General features: G+C 45.5%; 1 protein-coding gene across 5 annotated transcripts in view; it reads right to left on the bottom strand.

Annotated features, from left to right (window-relative positions):
• Positions 1–9173: 9173 nt before the first annotated feature.
• Positions 9174–27161, bottom strand: part of poli (polymerase (DNA directed) iota) — a 71423-nt gene continuing 53435 nt past the window's right edge. For 3 of the 5 annotated variants that reach the window (XM_070862044.1, XM_070862041.1, XM_070862051.1), the window contains exons 6-9: positions 25051–25229; positions 18782–18873; positions 16726–16859; positions 9174–11022 (exon numbers count right to left, since the gene is read on the bottom strand). In XM_070862044.1, coding sequence (XP_070718145.1) covers positions 10028–11022; positions 16726–16859; positions 18782–18873; positions 25051–25229 — 1400 coding nt within the window. In that variant the 3' untranslated portion in view covers positions 9174–10027. Of the gene's footprint in view, positions 11023–16152; positions 16205–16725; positions 16860–18781; positions 18874–25050; positions 25230–27161 lie in introns of those variants that run through there. The other 2 variants (XM_070862061.1, XM_070862057.1) reach the window with 2 other exon arrangements.

Here is a 27161-nt window from a genome sequence, read left to right as displayed (position 1 = left end):
CCAGATCCCACTCACTCACCGGGATTCCCCCAGCTGAGCTGCTCATGAAAAGGGCGCTCAAAACAAGGCTCTCTCTGGTCCACCCTGATCTACATGATCACGTGGAGGACAAGCAGCATCAACAAAATGTGTACCATGACCACGCAAACTTGTCACACGATATTGAGATCAATGATTCTGTGTTTGTACTCAATTATGGAAATGATCCCAAATGGCTCGCTGGCACAGTCACAGCCAAAGAGGGGAGTAGCGTATTTCAGGTCAAACTGACCAATGAACAAACGCACAGAAAACACTTGGACCAAATCAAACAGCTACTAACAACTTGAAGAGGACACCACCAACTTTGACCTTCCAACACACACACAAATGGCAACTGACATCACAGTTGACCTCGAAACCAAACTCATCAACCCCAGCAGCCCGGCAAGGCCGGCTGCCCAATAGTCCAGTGAAGAACTGACCAACCCAACCACACCAGAGATTTGTACTGAGACGATCGACAAGGGAAAGCAGATCCCCAGATCGTCTCACCTTGTAACTAAGTGTACTGTTGACTTCACGGGGGAGTGATGTTTTGTATTTAACCCGTTGCAACCTGCATCACACCTGATCACCAGAGGACCTACCAGTTGGAGTCCCAAGGGATCCCAGCATCCCTTGGGAGCACAGTATATAAGCAGGCCACCCACGAGGTACCTGCACTCTGGAACCATAATAAAGGAGCAAAGGTCACACTTGCTCATTGTACACAGTACTCAGTCTGACCATTTATTATAAGTGTAACACTCACAATAAAGGATCGTCTGGGACAGAGCGATCATAATCGTTTAGACTTTCTCAATACATTTGAGAGTGACTTGCCGAACTCTGAAACTAGAACCTTAAACTTAAATAAAGCCAATACATAAGTATGAAGGGCGATATCGCTAAGGTGGATTGGAAAAATAGATTAAAAGGTATGGCAGTGGCTAGCATTCAAAGAAATATTTCATAATTCTCAACAAAAATGCATTCCATTCAGAACAAAAATTACACAGGAAAAGTGATCCATCCGTGCTTAACTAAAGAAGTTAAGGATAGCATTAGATTGAAAGAAGAAGTTTACAATGTTGCGAAGAATAGTAGTAAGCCTGAGGATTGGGGGAGTTTCACAAACTAGCAAAGGATGACCAAAAAATTGACAAAAAGGGAAAAAATAGTCTATGAGAGAAAATTAGCAAGAAATATAAAAACAGTTTGTAAGCGCTTCTCCAAGTGTGTAAAAAGGAAGAGAGTAGCAAAAGTAAACATTGCTCCATTAGAGATTGAGGCAGGAAAAATTATTATGGGGAATAAGGAAATGGCAGAAACGTTAAACAAATATTTTGTATCTGTCTTCACTGTAGAAGATGTAAAAAGCACACCTAAAATGGTGGGGAACCAAGGGTCTAATGAGGGTGAGGAACTTAATGGCCTGGAAATTCCGGTCGGAGGCATCCCGTGGGCAATTGCCTCTGACCGGAGAATTTTTACGAATCTACCTGGTGGTCTAGGAGGCGCCCTGTCTGGAGTAAAAATAAAACGGGGAAGGTGGCTCAACCGTGGCTAACAAGGGAAATTAAGCATAATGTTAAATCCAAGGAAGAGGCATATAAACTGGCCAGAAAAAGCAGCAAACCTGAGGACTGGAAGAATTTTGCAATACAGCAGAGGAGGACAAAGGGTGGGGGAAAATAGAGTATGCGAGGAAGCTTGCTAGGAACATAAAAACTGACTGCAAAAGCTTCTATAGATATGTGAAGAGAAAAAGATTAGTGAAGACAAACGTTGGTCCCTTGCAGTCGGATTCGGGTGAATTTATAATGGGGAACAAAGAAATGGCAGACCAATTGAACAAGTACTTTGGTTCTGTCTTCACGAAGGAAGACACAAATAACCTTCCCGATGTACCAGGGGTCCGAAGGTCTAGTGAGAAGGAGCAACTGAAAAATATCCTATGAGGCGAGAAATTGTGTTCCGGAAATTGACAGGATTGAAGGCCGATAAATCCCCAGGGCCTGATAGTCTACATCCCAGAGTACTTAAGGAAGTGGCCCTAGAAATAGTGGATGCATTGGTGATCATTTTCCAACAGTCTATTGATTCTGGATCAGTTCCTATGGACTGGAGGGTTGCTAACGTAACACAACTTTTTAAAAAAGGAGGGAGAGAAAAAATGGGTAATTATAGACCGGTTAGCCTGACATCAGTAGAGGGGAAAATGTTGGAAACAATCATTAAGGATGAAATAGCAGCACATTTGGAAAGCAGTGATAGGATTGGTCCAAATCAGCATGGATTTATGAAGGGGAAATCATGTTTGACAAATCTGGAATTTTCTGAGGATGTAACTAGTAGAGTGGACAGGGGAGAACCAGTGGATGTGGTGTATTTGGACTTTCAAAAGGCTTTTGACAAGGTCCCACACAAGAGATTGGTGTGCAAAATCAAAGCACATGGTATTGGGGTAATGTACTGACGTAGATAGAGAACTGGTTGGCAGACAGGAAGCAAAGAGTCGGGATTAACTGGTCCTTTTCAGAATGGCAGGCAGTGACTAGTGGAGTGCCGCAGGGCTCAGTGCTGGGACCCCAATATATATTAATGATTTGGATGATGGAATTGAGTGTAAGATCTCCAGGTTTGCAGATGACACTAAACTGGGTGGCGGTGTGAACTGTGAGGGGAACGCTAGGAGGTTGCAGGGTGATTTGGACAGGTTAGGCAAGTGGGCAAATACATGGCAGATGCAGTATAATGTGGATAAATGTGAGGTTATCCAGTTTGGGGGCAAAAACACGAAGGCAGCATATTATCTGAATGGCAGCAGATTAGGAAAAGGGGAGGTGCAGCGAGACCTGGGTGTCATGATTCATCAGTCATTGAAGGTTGGCATGCAGGTACTGGCGGTGAAGAAGGCAAATGGTATGTTGGCCTTCATAGCAAGGGGATTTGAGTATAGGAGCAGGGAAGTCTTACTGCAGTTGTACAGGGCCTTGGTGAGGTCCCACCTGGAATATTGTGTTCAGTTTTGGTCTCCTAATCTGAGGAAGGACGTTCTTGCTATTGAGGGAGTGCAGCGGAGGTTCACCAGACTGATTCCTGGGATGGCAGGACTGACATATGAGGAGAGACTGGATCGACTGGGCCTGTATTCACTGGAGTTTAGAAGGATGAGAGGGGATCTCATAGAAACATACAAAATTCTGACTGGACTGGACAGGTTAGATACAGGAAGAATGTTCCTGATGTTGGGGAAATCCAGAACCAGGGGACATAGTCTTAGGATAAGGGATAAGCCATTTAGGGCTGAGATGAGTAGGAACTTCTTCACTCAGAGAATTGTAAACCTATGGAATTCCCGACCGCAGAGAGTTGTTGATGTCAGTTCATTGGATATATTCAAGAGGGAGTTAGATATGGCCCTTGCAGCTGAAGGGATCACGGGGTATGGAGAGAAAGCAGGAACGGGGTACTGAAGGAATGATCAGCCATGATCTTATTGAATGGTGGTGCAGGCTCGAAGGGCCAGATGGCCTACTCCTGCACCTATTTTCTATGTTTCTATGTTGGGGAGGCCTTCTCTTCCCGCACTGCTAAGCATGCTCCCATCCAGAGGGTTCCCACACAGAAGATGTAGTCACATGAGACTGCTCAGCCAATCAGGTACGTATTCCACAGTTTTCCCATTAATAGCATTGAGAACTCCATATCTACGAGTTCTCATTGCTATTAATGGGGGGAAAAAACGCACACTAATAAAAAATAAAAAAACAGACCTCACATAATTAGAATTAAAGTTAATAAATGCCTTAGAAAAAAACAATATTTTTCCGATTTTTTTTGAAGTTTTGTAATTCAGGTTAAAAATAAACTTACCTTAGTGGGCAGAGTTTTAACAATAAAATGTGTTTATTTTATTTAATTTTATTATGTTTATGTATGTTTTTAAACATTTGCATCTGTAAAAGTAGGCTATGCGCCTGCTTTTATCAAGCACAAGAATTTTGAGGACATTTTCTGGGCAAGATATGTGTAAATCCCGCATACTTGCCCAAGCAAATGTCCTCACTTCTGATCTGTGGATCATCTGTCAAGCTCGAGCTTGATAGATCGGAAAAGCCGGTTTTCAGCGCCTGCGCATTGCGTGCTGAAAACCGGCTTTTACATTGCCTTCCTGGGTCCGTAGAAACTCCGTACGGACCCGGGAGGCAGGAATTTCTGGGCCAATATAATTAATATAAGTAGAGAAAAAGTACTAGAGAAACTAACAGGACTAAAAGCCGAAAAATCCCCTGGACCTGACGGCCCCCAAATAGATGGGTGCAGAGATAATTAAGGCATTGGTTTGATCTGTCAAAATTCCCTAGATTCTAGAATGGTCCCAGCGGATTGGAAGGAGGCAAATGTAACACCGCTATTCAAGAAAGGAGGGAGAGAGAAAAAACAGGGAATTACAGGCCAGTTAGCCTGACATCAGTCATAAGAACATAACAATTAGGAACAGGAGTAGGCCATCTAGACCCTCGAGCCTTCTCCGTCTTTCAACAAGATCATGGCTGATCTGACCGTGGACTCAGCTCCACTTACCCGCCCGCTCCCCATAACCTTTAATTCCCTTATTGGTTAAAAATCTATCTATCTGTGATTTGAATACATTCAATGAGCTAGCCTCAACTGCTTCCTTGGGCAGAGAATTCTACAGATTCACAACCCTCTGGGAGAAGAAATTCCTTCTCAACTCAGTTTTAAATTGGCTCCCCCCGTATTTTGAGGCTGTGCCCCCTAGTTCTAGTCTCCCCGACCAGTGGAAACAACCTCTCTGCCTCTATCTTGTCTATCCCTTTCATTATTTTAAATGTTTCTATAAGATCACACCTCATCCTTCTGAACTCCAACGAGTAAAGACCCAGTCTACTCAATCTATCATCATAAGGTAACCCCTCATCTCCGGAATCAGCCTAGTGAATTGTCTCTGTACCCACTCCAAAGCTAGTAGATCCTTCCTTAAGTAAGGTGACCAAAACTGCATGCAGTAATCCAGGTGCGGCCTCACAAATACCCTGTACAGTTGCAGCAGAACCTCCCTGCTTTTGTACTCCATCCCTCTTGCAATGAAGGCCAACATTCCATTCGCCTTCCTGATTACCTGCTGCACCTGCAAACTAATTTTTTGGGATTCATGCACAAGGAGGCCGGCGCCTCACAACTTGAGCCGCCTCGGGGAAATCCCCTCCGTGCCTTTCAGTTCCGCACGGAGGGGTTTCCTGTACGGGCTGCTCCTGCACACCCTCAACTTTGCCATCCTCGCCGGCCGTCCGGACACGCCATGGCGTACCATCTTGCCGTCCGGAGGAGGCGGGGGTCCCCGATGGAGGGCACTCTACGCAGGGGTCCTCCCACTATTCATCGGGGACTTGGCCTGGAGGGTGGTGCACGGAGCAGTGCCGTGCAACAAATTTTTAAGCCGGTTCACGGACTCCCAGGCCGCCTGCAATTTCTGCGGTCTGGAGGAGTCCGTGTTCCATGTTTTTATTGAGTGCACAAGGTTGCAGCCCCTGTTCCATTATTTGAAGGGGCTGCTCCTGAAATTCTGGCTGCACTTCAGTCCCACTCTCCTGATCTTTGGGCACCCTGTGCGGAGGGGAGCGGGTAGGTCCGAAGGCCTCCTCGTAGGACTGCTCCTGGGCACGGCCAAGGGTGCCATCAGCCGGTCCAGGCAGCGGGCGGTCGAGGGGGTCGTTCAACCTGACTGCCTGCCTCTCTTCCGCTCTTACATCCGGTCCAGGGTGTCCTTGGAGATGGAGCACGCGGTGTCCACCGGTACGCTCGCGGCCTTCCGCGAGAGGTGGGCACCGGAGGGACTGGAGTGCATCATCACGCCCGGCAACCAAATTTTAATTTGATTTTACGTTTTAAAGTTAATTTGTTTTAATTGCCGGTGCTTTTAGTGTCCCCTTCCCTTTTATAGGGGGCACTGGGGAAAAATTGTGATTTTAGTGCCCAAAAAAAAAACAAAAAAAAAAAGAAAAAACACAAAAAAAAACACAAAAAAGGGGGAAAAAAAAAAAAATGGGCCTTGTAAATGTCTGGAGTGTCACCCAGGTCGGGTGGCACCGTTTAATGTTTTATGTTTTCACAGATAAACTCAAAAGAGTTTCATGCACAAGGAGGCCGGCGCCTCACAACTTGAGCCGCCTCGGGGAAATCCCCTCCGTGCCTTTCAGTTCCGCACGGAGGGGTTTCCTGTACGGGCTGCTCCTGCACACCCTCAACTTTGCCATCCTCGCCGGCCGTCCGGACACGCCATGGCGTACCATCTTGCCGTCCGGAGGAGGCGGGGGTCCCCGATGGAGGGCACTCTACGCAGGGGTCCTCCCACTATTCATCGGGGACTTGGCCTGGAGGGTGGTGCACGGAGCAGTGCCGTGCAACAAATTTTTAAGCCGGTTCACGGACTCCCAGGCCGCCTGCAATTTCTGCGGTCTGGAAGAGTCCGTGTTCCATGTTTTTATGGAATGCACAAGGTTGCAGCCCCTGTTTTATTATTTGAAGGGGCTGCTCCTGAAATTCTGGCTGCACTTCAGTCCCACTCTCCTGATCTTTGGGCACCCTGTGCGGAGGGGAGCGGGTAGGTCCGAAGGCCTCCTCGTAGGACTGCTCCTGGGCACGGCCAAGGGTGCCATCAGCCGGTCCAGGCAGCGGGCGGTCGAGGGGGTCGTTCAACCTGACTGCCTGCCTCTCTTCCGCTCTTACATCCGGTCCAGGGTGTCCTTGGAGATGGAGCACGCGGTGTCCACCGGTACGCTCGCGGCCTTCCGCGAGAGGTGGGCACCGGAGGGACTGGAGTGCATCATCACGCCCGGCAACCAAATTTTAATTTGATTTTACGTTTTAAAGTTTAATTTGTTTTAATTGCCGGTGCTTTTAGTGTCCCCCTCCCCTTTTATAGGGGGCACTGGAAAAAATTTGATTTTAGCGCCCCAAAAAAAAAAAGGAAAAAAAAAAAAAGGGGCCTTGAAAATGTCTGCTGTGTCACCCAGGCGGGTGGCATGGTTTAATGTTTATGTTTATTTTCAGGTAAACTCAAAAGAGTTTCATGCACAAGGACCCCAGGTCCCTCTGCACCACAGCATGTTGTAATTTCTCCCCATTCAAATAATATTCACTTTTACTGGGTTTTTTTCCAAGGTGGATGACCTCACATTTTCCGACATTGTATGCCATCTGCCAAACCTTAGCCCATTTGCTTAACCTATCTAAATCTCTTTGCAGCCTCTCTGTGTCCTCTACACAACCTGCTTTCCCACTAATCTTTGTGTCATCTGCAAATTTTGTTACACTACACTCTGTCCCCTCTTCCAGGTCATCGATGTATATTGTAAACAGTTGTGATCCCAGCACCGATCCCTGTGGCACACCACTAACCACCGATTTCCAACCCGAAAATAACCCATTTATCCTGACTCTCTGCTTTCTGTTAGCCAGCCAATTGTGGATCCATGCTAATACATTTCCTCTGACTCCGCGTACCTTTATCTTCTGCAGTAACCTTTTGTGTGGCACCTTATCGAATGCCTTTGGAAATCTAAATAAACCACATCCATCGGTACACCTCTATCCACCATGCTCGTTATATCCTCAAAGAATTCCAGGAAATTAGTTAAACATGATTTCCCCTCATGAATCCATGCTGCGTCTGCTTGATTGCACTATTCCTATCTAGATGTCCCGCTATTTCTCCCTTAATGATAGCTTCAAGCATTTTCCCCACTACAGATGTTAAACTAACCGGCCTATAGTTACCTGCCTTTTGTCTGCCCCCTTTTTTAAACAGAGGCGTTACATTAGCTGCTTTCCAATCCGCTGGTACCTCCCCAGAGTCCAGAGAATTTTGGTAGATTATAACAAATGCATCTGCTATAACTTCCGCCATCTCTTTTAATACCCTGGGATGCATTTCATCAGGACCAGGGGACTTGTCTACCTTGAGTCCCATTAGCCTGTCCAGCACTACCCCCCTAGTGATAGTGATTGTCTCAAGGTCCTCCCTTCCCACATTCCTGTGACCAGCAATTTTTGGCATGGTTTTTGTGTCTTCCACTGTGAAGACCGAAGCAAAATAATTGTTTAAGGTCTCAGCCATTTCCACATTTCCCATTATTAAATCCCCCTTCTCATCTTCTAAGGGACCAACATTTACTTTAGTCACTCTTTTATATATCGGTAAAAGCTTTTACTATCTTTTTATGTTTTGCGCAAGTTTACTTTCGTAATCTATCTTTCCTTTCTTTATTGCTTTCTTAGTCATTCTTTGCTGTCGTTTAAAATGTTCCCAATCTTCTAGTTTCCCACTATCCTTGACCACCTTATATGCATTGGTTTTTAATTTGATACTCTCCTTTATTTCCTTGGTTATCCACGGCTGGTTATCCCTTCTCTTACTGCCCTTATTTTTCACTGGAATATATTTTTGTTGAGCACTATGAAAGAGCTCCTTAATAAATTTATTAAACATGATTTCCCTTTCATAAAACCATGTTGACTCTGCATAATCATACTATGATTTTCTAAGTTCCCTGTTACCACATCCTTAAGAATGGATTACAGCATTTTCCCAACAACTGATATCAGGCTAACTGCCCTGTTGTTCCCTGTTTTCTCTCTCCCGAACCATGTTTTACCTCCCCACTTCCCATCAGCTTCTAACTTGATTCTACCTTCCCATTCTGGCCTTTCAGCCACCAGTGTCACAGTCTTCACTCGTCCCTGGTCCAGTTATCTCTCGCCTGCCAGCTCTACTTCACAAGGATGCACTGTGTCTTGACTCTCTACTGCAATGCCACAGGAGATCAACCAGCAATAAAAAAATTAACCACTGGTGAATTGTGTGAAGATGAGTTCATGTTATTGTTCGTTTGCATTGAGCTCCCTTTTAAGGCTTAATTGCCTGATTCAGGAACAATATTATTGAGAATCAATTTTAATTCAATGCAGTTCTATAAAATGGTGAAATCCTTGGTTTTACATGCACAACAATGCTGACATTTTTAATAAGGCAACAATTTAGTCAGTCAATTGTATTTTTTAAATGCAATGAGTTACAATTATCACAGTACAACTGTAATACAATATGCTTTTGCAGAGTCAGAAATAAAAGCAAGTAAAAAGCAATGCAACACAAAGAGAACCACACACTCTGGTACAAATAAAATGTTTTTTTCTCAAGGATATCAAAGTACAGTACTTAACTTAAGTACATGCCTAGGAACGCTCTCCTTTCAAGAACATTACTTTCTAACACCTTGTTCCACCTTCATGTATGAATAGACCCAAGTGTACAATGAAACAACTACCTTTTTTAAGATGAAAGTACAGAACTTTAATATACAACAACCTCTTTCTTCCAAAATTCATATTTCTGCTTTTAGGAGTCACCTATTTCCAGGCTTTAAGAATACCATTCTTGAATTGGGAATTATTTTCACAGTATGCATGCAGTGGACAGACATTTCCTTCCTTCTGTTTTCTGTTAGAAGAGTGTTTCTCGGTGTGTGGCACCTTTACTGCTCTGATCAGGAGCAGCATTGTTAATACCAGGGATTAGCTGCCTGCCTGCCGGTTCTCTCTGCTAATGCAGACAAGAGGAGATTAAGATGGGAAAAGGAAGAAAATAATCACACAAAAATAACTTTTAGGAAAATAAAATACGTATATGGTTTGGGTTTGAACACTTCTCCACTTTTGGCACATACTGTCATTATCAAGTACTCCAGGATTGGATATTAGTTACACAAAGGGGAAAAAGTCTCTTCACTCTACTTTAACTTCAGACTTTAGAAGAACACTGCCTACTACACTGATACAGGAATTCCCCTTCTCCACACAGATCTTGTAGCCTGTCTGAATTTCCAGCACCAGTGTTGTCATTTCTGTGTCTTACATTTTTATTCAAAGTTAATCCTGTTTGCGGCGTCACACACCAACTTTCCATAAAGCCTGAGTGTTAACACTTGCTAAAATACTTCAGAATACTGTTGGAGCTGGCAGTCTTTTTGGGGTGCCTTGTCCCTGTGCTTGATCTTACTCTGCCAGCTCGTTTAGCAACGTTTACCTTGGACACTCTCCTCTGTTGCTTCCAGTCAGTCAGCAGTTCATTCTGAAGCTCCGCAGGCAATTCTGAAAAGACCTTTGGATCCACATTGGAGGGGAAGGGCACTGCGTTCTGATCTGCGGGCCTCTCAGGATCCACGTTACTGGGTTGCAAGGTTTCACAAGGAGGTTGGTTGTCTTGCGCATAGGCTGCTTTGTCATTAAAAGCACGCTGCTCTAACTGGGTTTCAGGGTTATCCAGTGTCCTGTTGTGAAAATCTGAATGATGGTAGTTATCTGAACTAGAAATGGCAGGATTACAATCAGTGTCTGGGGGCACCAATAGTTTCCTCTGATCTTTTGTTAGTGACCTGAACATAAAGTTGCCTTTACCAAGTGCTTTCTCAACAGGCTGCTCTTCGCCAACATTACATTTCAGTTGATCCTGTGAAGTGCTGGCGCCAGCCATAATTTCCTCCTGGATGTTAGCCGGGAGTTCTTTAAATACATCAAGGTCAATCCCAGGTGGTAGGTTAGAATTTGGGAGTGTTAGGCTTGGATCAGCGCAAGCAACACCATCTGACATTCCTGAAACGGATTCTTGATAACTTCCCATGCTTTGCAAGGATCCTGCAGTATTTCCTCCTACATCAGCATCATCAGACCCTTTCCACTGTCGGAGAAGTTGTCTACTTACTTTCACATTTGGACGTACATCCAATTTTCCTGGGGATTTCTGTGTTAAATAGAATCCAATTGATCCTCTGATGGGGGAAGGCAATGTGGGCTGAACAAGATTAGCAAAACACACATTCAGAAGGCTTACGCAGAACTTAAACTTTGTGTTCACCATCTTTTGAAACAGCTTTATCAGGATGTCAACCAGTGGAGTCACGGTGTCATAGGCACCTAGTGAATAAAAGTGAGGTATATACATTTAGGAAGAATGCACATAATAAAGCATGGAAAAAGAAAAGGCAATCTGTCCCATCCAGCCAGCTACTTGCACACACTGCGCATAATCCACCCTTTCATGTGGGAAATTTCTGGATAAATATTCCCTGATTTGCGAAATGGATCAACCAGAAATGTAGAATATCTATCCAACCTCCATCTCTCCACTGTTCAACCTTGGCCAACTGCTTTTCACAGATGAAATATTCTTGATCATAGTAACACAGGAGCTACCATATTCTGCATTAAATTTATCTCTGTTCATACTTTGTCTTATAATTTTTTATTTCTCTCACAGGCTTTCTCCTCTCCGCTGCTAAAAGTACTGACACCATCCTCGGATATGGTTCCACTTGTGTCTGTGGCCATTATTAATATGCGAGTGTGATAGTGAGTGCTGGAAGATTATTTGGCAGCAGGGGAATCACAACCAAATCTAAATCAACTAGAGTTCCTGCGGCTGATCTCTATCCATTGTTCCCTGTTGGAATGTAGATGTGTGTGGGTGCTAAATGGGGATAGGAAGGAGCTTAGATCTTAAACAAAAGCAAAATACTGTTGATGCTGGAAATCTGAAATAAAAACAGAAAATGCTGGAAATACTCAGCAGGTCAGGCAGCGTCTTTGGAGAGAGAAACAGAGTTGACTTTTCAGGTCGATGACCCTGCGTCAGAATTCCAACGAAGAGTCATCGACCTGAAACATTAACTCTGTTTCTCTCTCCACAGATGCTTCCTGACCTGCTGAGTATTTGTACTATTTTCTGTTTTTATTGCTTGGATCTTGTGTTCCCCAGAACCAAAGAGTCTGCTGGTATTACTATTCCAGCTTATACATGAAGACTGGTCACTTGCGCCAGGGTTGCAGCTACCGTAGAACTGTAGCACAGCAGGAGTCAGCATTTTTAGAAGAGGGGGAAAAATGAGGAGGAAAGGTTTTAATTAAATGCTAAGTTGTGTTGAAATTTTATATTAACTCAATATATATGAAATCAATTGTAAGCTTGTTAAAAAGGGAAAGTAGCAGGAATGCAGGATGCAGTTAATGACACAGAGAAATGTTTAGATTATTTAGAGTTGGAATGACAAATGAAAAATTAAATTTAATTTTGACAAATGTAAAAAGTTGCTTAATAAGTGAAAAAAATGAGACGAAGGTACGTGATGAAGAGACCATAAGAACATAAGAAATAGGAGCAGGAGTAGGCCATACGGCCCCTCGAGCCTGCTCCGCCATTTAATATGATCATGGCTGATCCGATCATGGACTCAGGTCCACTTCCCTGCCCGTTCCCCATAACCCCTTATCGGTTAAGAAACTGTCTATCTCTGTCTTAAATTTATTCAATGACCCAGCTTCCACAGCTCTTTGAGGCAGTCAATTCCACAGATTTACAACCCTCAGAGAAGAAATTCCTTCTCATTTCAGTTTTAAATGGGCGGCCGCTTATTCTAAGATTACGCCCCCTAGTTCTAGTCTCCCCTATCAGTGGAAACATCCTCTCTGCATCCATCTTGTCAAGCCCCCTCATAATCTTATACGTTTTGATAAGATCACCTCTCATTCTTCTGAATTCCAATGAGTAGAGGCACAACCTCCTCAACGTTTCCTCAAAAGCTAACCCCCTTATCTCAGGAATCAACCTCGTGAACCTTCCTGAACTGCCTCCAACGCAAGTATATCCTTTCTTAAATATGGAAATTAAAATTGCATGCAGTATTCTAGGTGTGGCCTCACCAATACCCTGTACAACTGTAGTAAGCCTTCCCTGCTGTTATACTCCATCCCCTTTGCAATAAAGGCCAAGATTCCATTGGCCTTCCTGATCACTTGCTGTACCTGCATCCTAACCTTTTGTGTTTCATGCACCAGGACCCCCAGGTCCCGCTGTACTGCAGCACTTTGAAATTTTTCTCCATTTAAATAAAAACTTGCTCTTCGATTTTTTTCTGCCAAAGTGCATAACCTCACACTTTTCAACATTGTATTCCATCTGCCAAATTTTTCACCAGATTTAGCACACAAAGATTTCTGGGCCTTGACTTTCCTCTGGGAGTGCTACCCTGAAGTTAGACCCGAGAGCGCCCAAAGTTGCGCCTATTTTGCCAATGTTGGGTAATGGCCAAGTATTCTCCCAATTTCATTTGAATAAGTCTGAACTTAAAATGGGCATAAATCAGCTTAAATAATCGAGGCCCGAGGAAAGCACGGAGTCCAATTTGTAAAATGCAAAAAAATTGCAATAAAACACCAGAAGAATTACTTTCTGTCCTGCTGCACCTGAAAATATTATTCACAATATGAAGAGACTTTCCAAACAAGTGCAACTTGGGGAGACTCGCATTTGAGAGTTTTGTTGAAGAAGATTCTTTAAGGCAGCGGGTTGGAAAGATTGAGGAGACTCGGGTGTATTGCAGTTACACACGTAACCCTCTTTTGCCCAAAATACCGCAATCTTTTAAGCCATGTAATTGGTTTGTGTCCAGATTGCCCATGTCTGAGAGTGCAAATGCAAAGGAAACTCCAGGCCCTCAATGGGGAAAATGTATTACAAAGGTTTATTATGCCTATAGGCAGCAATGTGATCGGGGTTTTCAATGCTAATTGTCACATAACTGTAGCTGCTAACAACTGCTACATAGTATATTGAGAGTTAGCATCAAAGCATTCGGCTGAACCTGCAGGCAGTTGCAGGTTCTACCCACTGAGGGTCATTGTGGAGCACCCTCAGCTTTAAAAGCCTTCATAGCTTTAGCCAGTAGCCATGTTAGTATAGATAAGTAAAGGAGGTAAGCACTGAAGCATAATTGGAATTTAAAAACCTTTTATGAATATTTACCATCCGAAGTGCTTTCTTGCAATTATTCTGCTGAGAGCTGCTGGATCCCTTTTCAATCACCTGGGTCCCTGTGTGGACTGTCATCCAATGGACCAGCCAGGGCGACCGATGCCCAAACACCCAACCCTCCTACCCTTCTCTGCAGCCGACTCGGCCCATTCCCTGTGTTCACATTACCTCCCCTTCGACTGCTCTGTACCCTTTTCTGCCCATTTTCTCATGTTGCCATCTATTTGTCCCACCTCTCCCTGTCAACCATAGTCAGTCAAGCAATATACATGCTGGTTCACTCCCCCCTTGCTCTATCTGCAGCCTGTCCACATGAGTGTTGTAATGATATTTGGGTTTTAAGCTGGAGCCTGTGCAGACTAGGAATCCATCTACCACCCAACCCCCGCCATGTCCGCCCTCGCATCATTGACACACAGCCTTTGTGGTGTGATGACAGGATTCTGGGGTCCAAACCTCAGCCTGCCCTGGATCGGAAACATTGGATAGCTGGGGAGAAGAGAAACAAACTCCTTCACTTAAAGCAAGATTGGGAGATGGGGAAAAGAGAATTTAGCTTATTGCACCCCCCCCCCCCCACCCACCCACCCCAGCACCCTGGTGACAGTAAAATTAGGGGATGGAGAGAAGGGAGCGTTATTCTCATAGAATCATCGAACTTTACAGCACAGAAAGAGGTTATTCGGTCTGTGCTGGCCAAAAAAGAACTATCCAGCCTAATCCCACTACCAGCTCTTGGTCCATAGCCCTGTGGGTTACGGCACTTCAAATGCCTATCCATGTACTTTATAAATGCAATGAAGGTTTCTGCCTCTTCCACATTTGCAAACAGTGAGTTTCAGATGCCCCCTCTCCCTCCCCTCACTGAGTAAAATCAGGGTGGGAGGCAAAGGAAGGGTTGCTCCCTCCCTCACGTCACTGAAAGATGGGGGCCTGGAGAGGGGAATCTTCTTCTTCCTCAGTCCCTCGGAGTCGAGGATGACTTGCTTCCACACTAAAAGTGAGTTCTCAGGTGACTGAAGAGTCCAATGCGGGACTTACAGTCTCTGTCACAGTGGTTAAAGGAACAGGTGGGTCGGGAGCCTGGGTTGCCGCACGCTCCTTTCGTTGTCGACGCTTGGCTTCAGCTTGTTCTCGGCAAAGAGACACGAGATACTCAGTGCCTTCCCGGATGCTTTTCCTCCACTTTGAGCAGTCTTGGGCCAGGGATTCCCAGGTGTCGCTGGGGATGTTGCACTTTTTCCAAGGAGGTTTAGATGGTGTCCTTGAAACATTTCCTCTGCCCACCTGGGGCTCGCTTGTCACATTCCCCCCACCCTCACAGAGAACAAAATCAGGGCCTGAGAGGAAAGGTGGATAACCCCTCACCCATCCTCCTACACGGAGACAAAAATGGGGGTTGGAAAAACCCAATTGAAAAGAGGCTAGGGCTGGGGGGGGGAGAGCAGAACAATTCACTAACTGTTCCCCTCCCCTAAGATGAAACTGTAGATTCACTTCCCCCCCTCCCAGCTAAGTTAACTTCTCAACCATTACTGACCCCATTTTGCCCTTGACTTGCTATTCCCTCTACTCTCAAGTACTTGGATGTGCACTTGAAGTGCCGTAACCTACAAGGCTACAGGCCAAGAGCTGGAAAGTGGAATTAGGCTGGATAGCTCTTGTCGGCCGGCACGGACACGATGGGTTGAAATGTGGCTCAGTGGGTAGCACACTCGCCTCTGAGTAAGAAGGTTGTGGGTTCAAGGCCCACTCCAGGGACTGAAGCACAAAAATCTAGGCTGACACTCCAATGCAGTGCTGAGGGAGTGCTGCACTGTCGGAGGTGCCGTCTTTCGAATGAGACGTTAAACCGAGGCCCCATCTATTCTTTTAGGTGTACGTGAAAGATCCCATGGTACTGTTTCGAAGAAGAGCAGGGGAGTTATCTCCGGTGTCCTGCCAATATTTATTCCTCAATTAACATAACAAAAACAGATTATCTGGTCATTATCACATTGCTGTTTGTGGGAGCTTGCTGTGCGCAAATTGGCTGCCACATTACAACAGTGAATGCACTTCAAAAGTACTTCATTGTCTGTAAAGCACTTTGAGACGTCCAGTGGTTGTGAAAGGCGCTAAATAAATGCAAGTATTTTTATTTTTTATAAATTTCTATGCTTCTGTGATCCCCTTCTCCTTGAACCTTGTCTCCATCCTTACCTCTCCCTCCATCTCTGCCTGGGTTCAGTTATCCCTTCTCCCATTAATCCGGCTTGACCCGAATACTGCATTTGGTCTTGACTCCCTCTGTGCACAAGAGATCAACTAGTAATATGTAAATTGCCATGTATGTCATGTAGATCTTTATTAGGGCATTATCATCATTGACACACAATCACACCTACAGCTACACACTTCTGCCACTAGATGGAGCCCGTAAGCTCCAGAAGCTGTAGACCTGCATAACTACAGCAGCACAAATGCATTCCGAAGTAAATTCACTTTGTCTTGACTTTCCCTGGGCAAAGCAACAGGAGATCCACTATATTAGGAACAATTTATTCACTCAAAAAGGCAGTAGAGTCAAGAACATTAGGGGCCTTCACATTGTAGTCGAATGTATTTGGGAAAATTAATGTAGTAGAGTAAAGATGTCGGTGGGATCAATGACCTTTCCACATATTTCACTGTTCTTATTTCACTTTAGAACAATATTGGTGAAAGCTGTCCCTTGCTCTTGAGGTATACATCAGCGTGCTACGATAATTCTACCTCGATACTTTAAGCTGTGTGAGTTGTATCAAAGAATTCTATAATGTAAACATCACCTGTGTTAAGTTTCTGCATTAGTTGGTTGGGAACAGGACACTGTCGACTCTCCCGATTGAACCATTTGTTAGTAGCTGACGTACGTCTAATTGTTAGCCGTATGGTCCGTGGCGTGCGTCCATCTTTCTGCAATCTGCAAAAACATCTGCAATGTCTTCAAGGCAAATATACTTTGTTCACTGGAGCACAGAACTGCATAGTTTTATAAAATATTAAATAAAGCCACATCACATTGTACTTAAGAGATCCTGGTTAGCTTAGTTATTAAAATAGCCAGGAGAAGTTTTGCAAAGTCTATGCCGCATGGAACTTTCTCACTTTACAAACACATTTTGGATTTGTTTTGTTAATTTTATATTCTACAAAGTGTTAATGTTAATACTGGTAAATGCCACACTTTCCATGTTCAGTTGCCAGTGTCAGCATCAAACACTCTTGGGTCAGGGTATAGTGCAATTAAAGAGAGAGTGAAGCACCTTGGTATGTTTAACTATGTTAAAGGCGCTCTATAAATGCAAGTTGTTCATGTTAAGATAGGATTTCGTGAAAGGATGGGCTGGATGGCCTCCCCTATACTTCGATCTGTGCTGAGATGCAGAGTCAAGCTCCCTCTATTCTGCCTCAATGCTCACTTCAGAAGAACCCTATCGCATTGGTGAGGTTTTTCAATTCTATTTTTCCAATCAATTTAACCTTAGTTTTTTTAAATTAAAATGGAGATAAAAATAGTGAGGCTCAAAATCCACAGCTACTCTGACATGTTCTTATGTAAAATCTAAGAAATAGGAACAGGAGTAGGCCATACGGCCCCTCGAGCCTGCTCAGCCATTCAATATCATGGCTGATCTGATCATGGACTCAGCTCCACTTCCCCGCCCACTCCCCATAACCTCTTATCTCCTTATCATTTAAGAAACTGTCTATTTCTGTCTTAAATTATTCAATGTCCCAGCTTCCACAGCTCTCTGAGGCAGAAAATTCCACAGATCCACAACCCTCTGAGAGAAGAAATTTCTCCTTGTCTCTGTTTTAAATGGGCGGCCGCTTATTCTAAGATTATGCCCTCTAGTTCTCGTCTCCCCATCAGTGGAAACATCCTCTCTGCATCCACCTTGTCAAGCCCCCTCATAATCTTATACGTTTCGATAAGATCACCTCTCATTCTTCTGAATTCCAATGAGTAGAGGCCAAACCTACTCAACCTTTACTCATAAGTCAACCCCCTCATCTCCGGAATCAACCTAGTGAACCTTCTCTGAACTATCTCCAAAGCAAGTATATCCTTTTGTAAATATGGAAACCAAAACTGCACGCAGTATTCCAGGTGTGGCCTCACCAATACCCTGTATAACTGTAGCAAGACTTCCCTGCTTTTATACTCCATCCCCTTTGCAATAAAGACCAAGTTACCATTGGCCTTCCTGATCACGTGCTGTACCTGCATACTATCCTTTTGTGTTTCATGCACAAGTATCCACAGGTCCTGCCTGAATATCAGTTTCTAAAAACAAAAAAATGTCATCTTCGGAGTCCAGGCCAACTATATGCTGATATCTCTGAAGTAGGCCCAGGCTGCGGGAACGTTGATATTTGGCTGTTTGGATATTTTGGCAGGAGTCTGCTGGAGCGGCTGGAACAACAATAATTTGTATTTATATAGCACCTTTATCATAGTGAAACATCCCAAGGTGCTTCACAGGAACCTAGGGCAGGACCCAGCCGAGCTGGGATTCAACCCTGTGCCCAGGTTTTCTGGATAGCCTTGTGAGAGCAGAGCCTCCATCCGTCCCGTACAAGGCCATCGACACAGGTGAGGCGGTGCTGGCGGAGCCAAATGTCAACATTCCCGCAGCCTGAGCCTACTTAAGAGATATCAGCATATAGTTAGCCTGGACTCTGAAGATTACATTCTTTTGTTTTTAAAAACTGATATTCAGGCAGCCTCCTTTGTTTAAAAAAAAATGTTCTCTTTGTATAAACATGGTATGATGTCATAATGCAAATGTCAACATCTAAAATCATTTTTAGAAGTTCATCTGAAAAGGGCTTACAAACCTGGTTAGAAGACAGATCAGCAGACTTTCAATCTTTATTCTAATTTCAACTAATGAGGAGCATCTCCTGAAGGAATCTTCATCACTGAGGGACTGAGGAAAACATGCAGGTAAATAACAAACCATTTAAAATCCATGCAAGCAATTTATGCTGATCTGCATGAAAAAGTCAGCATTAAGCCCCCCCGATGGATTAGTATGTAAACGCAATATATCGCACGGAGCCACACAGGTCAGGAAGGTACAGTTTGATCCCCAGTTTATACTGAGTTAGCTGATTTCATTTGGGCCAACAATGGTGGGCTCACTGATGGTCTCCAGTCATGTCTCTTTGTGTGTATCATTCGCTGCTTTGACTGTAATTGGTCTCAGTGTCCTGCACTGTAAAGGTGTAAGAAAAAAAATCATCCAGGACTCCTGCTCCTTGGTTGCAGTTAGAGTGATGCCTGCTGGAATACACATGTGTGTGGAAGCCAAGTGAGGGCGAGATTGGATTCGGAGGACTAGGTGCCGCTGCCCCCCGCCCCCCTCACCGTTGAACAGCCTGCCGACCTTCACTTTCTACGCCCACACATCAATGATGACCATTTGGGCAAGGTGCTGAAGCACTGCTAATGTCCGTGCAATTAAACACATCAGGAGCCATCACCTTGAGGGGAGGAAGGCAGGAAATTGGAAATCAAAACAGTGTGTGTAATGTCACACACTGTATAAATTCACACAAGGCACATTCTACAGACAAGGTCACTCTGTGACCTGAACCTTTATTCACAGGACCAAGAAGTGATGACCCTGCGTGTGACCTCCCTTTACATACCTGGATGACTAGGTGAGGAGTGTCTCCCACAAGTTCACCCCCTGTGGTCAAGGTGTGCATGTATACAGTATGCAGTGTTGTTATGAAGGTTACAGTTACATGAAGGTTACATACATGACATCACTTCCCTCCCCCCCAACGTCTTATGGGGTCAAAGATTAAGTCTTTCAGTCGGTCGATGCTCTCTTGTGGAGCGCCGCAGTTGGGTCTCTGGTTGTTGAGCCTTGACATGCGTCTCTGTCACCTGTGGTGATTCCGGTTTATCTGGGCTGGCTGCAGGGACTGTGCATGCTGCTGAATGTTCTTGTTGCTCATTCACTGGCGGTGGTGTGAGCAACATCTCATGATCTTCCTCAATTTCCTCAGTGTCCATGCTGAACCTTTTTTTTAAACTTGGTCCAGATTTCTATACATCTCCCCTTTGAGTTACGGTCATGGCACTCATTTTGGGACTGGCACTTGCCCTCAACTATGTCTGACAGGACAAGATGAATGAGGGACAGCCGAATTTTAAGTGTACATTTCATGAATAGTTCCAACTCCCGTGAGTGAATGTGGTCGGGACCTATAGGCCAGCAGGAGGCGCGATAGGCAGCATTGAAGGGAGGGCCCTTGAATCCAGAGCATGCCCTGGATTTTATGATTTGGACCACATGTTCTGCCTGGCTATTGGAAGCCGGCTTGAACGGTGCCGTCCTGACATGTTTGATACCATTACCCGACATGAACACCCGGAATTCATAGCTAGTGAAACATGGGCCGTTGTCGCTAACCAGGATGTCTGGCAAGCTGTGGGTCGCAAAGACCGCATGCAGACTCTCCACAGTGGTTGATGTCGTGCATGAATTCAATATGATGCACTCGATCCATTTCGAGTACGCATCAACAACAACGAGGAACATTTTTCCCATGAACGGGCCCACGTAGTCTACGTGAATACGTGACCATGGCCTGGTGGGCTAGGGCCACAGGCTGAGTGGGGCCTCCCTGGGGGCATTGCCCAGCTGGGCACACGTCATGCACCTGCGAACAAAGTGTTCCAGGTCTGAGTCAATTCCCGGCCACCATACATGTGACCGGGCAATGGCCTTCATTAGCACGATGCCTGGGTGCTCGCTGTGGAGTTCCCTGATGAATGCTTCCCTTCCTTTCTGGGGCATGACTACCCGGCTGCCCCATAGTAGGCAGTCAGCTTGGATAGAGAGCTCATCCATCCGTCTGTGAAACGGTCTGACCTCCTCAGGGCATGCTCCGTGTGTGGACGCCCAATCTCTAGTCAGGACACATTTCTTAATCAAGGATAGGAGGGGGTCTCTGTTGGTCCAGATTTTGATCTGGCAGGCTGTGATGGGGGAGGCTGCGCTGTCAAAGGTTTCAATGGCCATGACCATCTCAGCACTTTTCTCTGCTGCCCCCTCAGTGGTGGCCAGTGGAAGGCTGCTGAGCGCGTCAGCGCAATTTTCGGTGCCTGGCTGGTGCCGTATGGTGTAGTCATACGCAGCCAGTGTGAGAGCCCATTGCTGTATGCGAGCTGACGCATTGGCATTGACAGCTTTGCTGTCTGACAACAGGGATTTTAACAGCTTGTGGTCCGTTGCCAACTCGAACCTTCTGCCAAAAAGGTACTGGTGCATCTTTTTCACCCTGTAGACACATGCGAGTGCTTCCTTTTCAACCATCCCATATCCCCGTTCTGCTTGGGAGAGCGACCTGGAGGCATAAGCCACGGGTTGGAGTTGGCCCTCATCATTACTCTGCTGCAAAATGCACCCAACCCCATAGGATGATACATGTCAAAACCAATTTCTTACAGGGGTTGTACAGAGTCAACAGCTTTTTAGAACAAAGCAGGTTCGGCGCCCGATTGAAAGCCCGTTCCTGACAGTCCCCCCAGAACCAATCGCAACCCTTACGCAGGAGCACGTGTAGCAGCTCCAACAATGTGCTTAAGTTCGGCAGAAAGTTCCCAAAATAGTTCAAGAGTCCCAGAAATGAACGTAACTCCGGTGTGTTGCCGGGCCTGGGCGCACGACGAATCGCCTCCGTTTTGGATTCGGTAGGCCGTATCCCGTCTGCGGCAACCATCCTGCCCAAAAACTCGACCTCTGGGGCCAAAAACACACACTTGGACTTCTTTAGTCGCAGGCCTACCAAGTCCAGTCGGCGTAACACCTCCTCCAGGTTGTGGAGGTGTTCCTCGGTGTCTCGACCTGTGATAAGGATGTTGTCCTGAAATACGATTGTTCAAGGGATGGATTTGAGCAGGCTTTCCATGTTCCTTTGTAAGATAGCGGCCGCTAATCGAATGCCAAACGGACACTTGTTGTAGACCAACAGCCCCTTGTTAGTGGTGATGGTGGTCAGTAGCTTGGATTCTTCGGCCAGTTCCTGGGTCATGTAGGCTGAAGTGAGGTCCAACTTGGTGAACAGCTTGCCGCCTGCCAGCGTGGCAAAAAGATCCTCCGCTCTCGGAAGGAGGTATTGGTCTTGTAGTGACACTCGGTTGATTGTGGCCTTGTAGTCGCCACAGATCCTGACCAAGCCATCCGTTTTTAGGACAGGGACGATGGTGCTTGCCCAGTCGCTGAATTCAACAGGTGAAATTATACCCTCTCTTAGCAACCTGTCCAACTCACTCTCAATTTTCTCTCACATCACATACGGCACAGCTCTGGTTTTGTGGTGCACTGGTCTGGCGTCCGGGGGTGAGGCGTATCACTACTTTGGTACCTTTGAAAGTCCCGACACCAGGTTGAAATAGTGACTCAAATTTCTGTAGGACCTGTGAGCATGAACTTCGCTCCACAGATGAAATGGCGTGCACATCCCCCCATTTCCAGTTCATCTCGGCTAGCGCGGGGCCATTTCCCGGGACAATCCAGAGTGGCAGCCGGTTCTCTGATCTATTATGTGTGACTACCAACATTGCACTGCCTAGCACTGGGATGATCTCTTTGGTGTACGTCAGTAATTGCATGTCAATGCGTTCTAGTTTGGGTCTGCTAGCTCTGAGTGGCCATAGTTTCTCGAATTGTTGGACACTCATAAGTTACTGGCTGGCCCCTGTGTCCAGCTCCATGCAGATGCCATTTAATAGAACTTTCATCATCATAGGTGGCGTTTTGGTATATGAGCTGTGGATGTTTGCCACATGAACCCGCTGAACTTCAGTGTCCATTGCTTTGTCCCAAGCATCAACCTGCCTTGCAGACCCCTCTTCTGGTTCATCTGCCTCATAAATTAGCCTCGCTGCGGGCTTCCTGCACATTCTGGCTAAATGTCCACTGAAGTTACAATTTCTACAGGTAAATCATTGAAATCTACAGGTTTTTGAAGCATTTTCTGCCCCCGCACCTCCAGCATGAGCTGAGATCGTTGTGAACAAAAGGGCTGTTACCAGTCATTCCTCTCTGATTGTCTCTTTGATTACTCTTGAGCACTCTGTTAATGGGTGTCAATGGCCCCATCCCGGGTCGCATTGTCCACTGTGATGGTGTAAATGTCCGTTCAACCTGCCATTGTCTCTATTGAGGACCCACTCTAGAGTCTATTGCTGCCTGGGTGGTGTCGAATTGCCCTTGCCTGCCTGCGAGGTTCTGAGTCACGTTTACAATGTTAACTCCCTGATCCATCGCCACGTTGGAGGCAGAGTTGCGCGCGTATATTATCTTGGTTTCCTCTTCCCCCGCCATGAAGGTCTGAGCCATCAATGCCGCCGCTTCCAAGGTCAAGTCCTTGGTCTCAATGAGCATTCTGAAAATCCCAGCATGACCAATGCCCTCAATAAAGAAATCCCTTAACATCTCCCCCCTGCAGGAGTCTGTGAACTTACAGAGGCTGGCCAAGCGCCGAAGGTCCGCAACGAAGTCTGCTCTGCATTCCCAAAGTATGCTCTGTCCTTCCCGACGTCGGTGTGTATAGAATCGGTGTCGGGCCATGTGTATACTGCTCGCTGGTTTGAGGTGCTCACCGATCAGTTTGCTGAGCTCTTCAAAGGTTTTGTCCGTCGGCTTCTCGGGTGCCTCATCAGTCGTACGTCTTAGGTCCACAGCTGGTCAGTAGATGCGCCCTTCGCTTGTCAGCCGCTGCATCTCCCAGCCAGTCCTTCGTGACAAAGCTCTGCTGGAGCCTCTCAATGAAATCGTCCCAGTCCTCACCAACACAGTACCGTTCCTCTGTGCTACCGGTGGCCATTCTCGTGAGTCATTGATTCCGGTTTCTCGTCGCCAAATGTAATGTCCTTACACACTACTATAAATTCACACGAGGCACATTCTGCAGACAAGGTCACTCTGTGACCTGAACCTTTATTCACAGGACCAAGAAGTGATGACCCTGCGTGGGACCTCCCTTTATATACCTGGATGACCAGGTGAGGAGTGTCTCCCACAAGTTCACCCCCTGTGGTCAAGGTGTGCATTTCTTAGGTGTATACAGTAGGCAGTGTTGTTATGAAGGTTACAGTTACATGAAGGGTACATACATGACAGTGTGTGTGTGATTGATTGACTGGACTTCCAGGGGGAAAAAGGAGGGAAAGTGGAGGTGAGTGAGCCTTGCCGGTGGGAGTGAGTGAGGAGAAGCTAGGAACATTTTTAGATGTTTTCAAGCACACGGCTAAAACATCAGCCACTCTGAGCTCTGATTTCTCCTGCACAAAACAAGGGATTTCTCCCTTGGCCTGATCAATATTTTTCCATCAGCCAACAGCACACACAGAAAAATGGTCATTCATCTCATTGCTTGTGGGACAATACTGATGTAGAAGGGCTGTTGTGTTTGCCTATATAACCGTTACTGCATTCCTTAAAGAGTAATTAATATTAGCTTTGAGATTGCTGGACGAAATGTGGAAAAGCATTATATAAATATAAATATTATATATTGTTAGAATATAAACCTACACGAGAGGGGGTAGTAGGGGGCAGAAAATGGTTTGGGCCAGTTTTCGTGCCCACAGCTAGGTCCAGAAAGGAGGGAGGGAGGTAAATGAGTGGAAGCGGATGTGGGCAGGCCAGCAGTGGCCCACAGTTTTGCTGTGGTGCCAAGGAGGAGCACTTTTGTTTCTCCACGCTTCACACCAAGGTAAGTAAAAATTAAAGAACCAACCATTTGTTTCCGTGGCCTCCAGCGGTCCCTTTAAGGACTACTGGTTATGCCGTTGTGGAACGAGAAAAACAAGCCGAGGCCCATGCTCCACCTAGTTTTTTCACAAACATTGCAGAGGGTTGCTGAAACATGCACAGGACCCTTCTTTGCATATTTAAATTGGGCCGGGCTGCTTTCAGGCAGACATCGGAGACGCCTAAATACAGCGATGACCAAAGGGCGGCGGCTGTGCCGTTGGTTGCAAAGCCTCGCGCCCAGAAATTGGTTTACTCTGCGCTCGTTTTATGCCTGAAATTCTCCCCCTAGAACTTTGATATGCTGTAAATTGATGTTAAAGAAATTACCTGGGGTGGTCCTCTAGGGGTCACAGAGGAGTCGTCCACTCCAAAGCTGAGCTTGTGTATTCGTTGAGCTGCACATACTCCCAGATCCTTCTCCAGCAGATCCAAAGGAAATGTCTGCAGACCGCGTATGGTGCCGATTCTGAGAAACGCAAGATGCTGGGCAGTTTTCGGGCCAATCCCTGGAATACCACATTAAAGTAAAACTGATTAAATTAAAAACAAGATTCAATTACAGAGAGCACCAGCGTACAATGTGTTCAACTTAGGGTCTGCAATATGTTAACCACAGCATAATCAAGGCTAAGCCTATGGTCTCCTTCATAGTTAGTAAAGGGTTGCAGACGCAGATCACTTTACACATCGTGAGTCTTTTTCAATAAAATCATTTGTAATAAAATTAAATCAAGTTCATTTGTAAAATGGTCCCCACTATAAGATTATGACCAATATGTCAAGGAACCAACTAGGGGGGAGGACCTCTTAGACTGGGTGTTGTGTAATGAGAGAGGATTAATTAGCAATCTCATTGTGCAAGGCCCCTTGGGGAAGAGTGACCATAATATGGTGGAATACTACATTAGGATGGAGAATGAAACAGTTAATTCAGAGACCATGGTCCAGAACTTAAAGAAGGGTAACTTTGAAGGTATGAGGCGTGAATTGGCTGGGATAGATTGGCGAATGATACTTAAGGGGTTGACAGTGGATGGGCAATGGCAGACATTTAGAGACCGCATGGATGAACGACAACAATTGTACATCCCTGTCTGGCATAAAAATAAAAAAGGGAAGGTAGCTCAACCGTGGCTATCAAGGGAAATCAGGGATAGTATTAAAGCCAAGGAAGTGGCATACAAATTGGCCAGAAATAGCAGTGAACCCAGGGACTGGGAGAAATTTAGAACTCAGCAGAGGAGGACAATGGGTTTGATTAGGGCAGGGAAAATAGAGTACGAGAGGAAGCTTGCAGGGAACATTAAAACGGACTGCAAAAGCTTCTATAGATATGTAAAGAGAAAAAGGTTAGTAAAGACAAACGTAGGTCCCCTGCAGTCAGAATCAGTGGAAGTCATAACGGGGAACAAAGAAATGGCAGACCAATTGAACAAGTACTTTGGTTCGGTATTCACTAAGGAGGACACAAACAACCTTCCGGATATAAAAGGGGTCAGAGGGTCGAGTAAGAAGGAGGAACTGAGGGAAATCCTTATTAGTCGGGAAATTGTGTTGGGGAAATTGATGGGATTGAAGGCCGATAAATCCCCAGGGCCTGATGGACTGCATCCCAGAGTACTTAAGGAGGTGGCCTTGGAAATAGCGAATGCATTGACAGTCATTTTCCAACATTCCATAGACTCTGGATCAGTTCCTATGGAGTGGAGGGTAGCCAATGTAACCCCACTTTTTAAAAAAGGAGGGAGAGAGAAAACAGGGAATTATAGACCGGTCAGCCTGACATCGGTAGTGGGTAAAATGATGGAATCAATTATTAAGGATGTCATAGCAGCGCATTTGGAAAGAGGTGACATGATAGGTCCAAGTCAGCATGGATTTGTGAAAGGGAAATCATGCTTGACAAATCTACTGGAATTTTTTGAGGATGTTTCCAGTAGAGTGGACAAGGGAGAACCAGTTGATGTGGTGTATTTGGACTTTCAAAAGGCTTTCGACAAGGTCCCACACAAGAGATTAATGTGCAAAGTTAAAGCACATGGGATTGGGGGTAGTGTGCTGAAGTGGATTGAGAACTGGTTGGCAGACAGGAAGCAAAGAGTAGGAGTAAATGGGTACTTTTCAGAATGGCAAGCAGTGACTAGTGGGGTACCGCAAGGTTCTGTGCTGGGGCCCCAGCTGTTTACATTGTACATTAATGATTTAGACGAGGGGATTAAATGTAGTATCTCCAAATTTGCATATGACACTAAGTTGGGTGGCAGTGTGAGCTGCGAGGAGGATGCTATGAGGCTGCAGAGTGAGTTGGATAGGTTATGTGAGTGGGAAAATGCATGACAGATGAAGTATAATGTGGATAAATGTGAGGTTATCCACTTTGGTGGTAAAAACGGAGAGACAGACTATTATCTGAATGGTGACAGATTAGGAAAAGGGGA

Source organism: Pristiophorus japonicus, chromosome 2 (genome assembly GCF_044704955.1).
Source record: "Pristiophorus japonicus isolate sPriJap1 chromosome 2, sPriJap1.hap1, whole genome shotgun sequence".
NCBI lineage: Eukaryota > Metazoa > Chordata > Chondrichthyes > Pristiophoridae > Pristiophorus > Pristiophorus japonicus.
The sequence above is the reverse complement of the archived record's forward strand: the minus strand, read 5'-3'. Positions and strand labels throughout refer to the sequence as shown.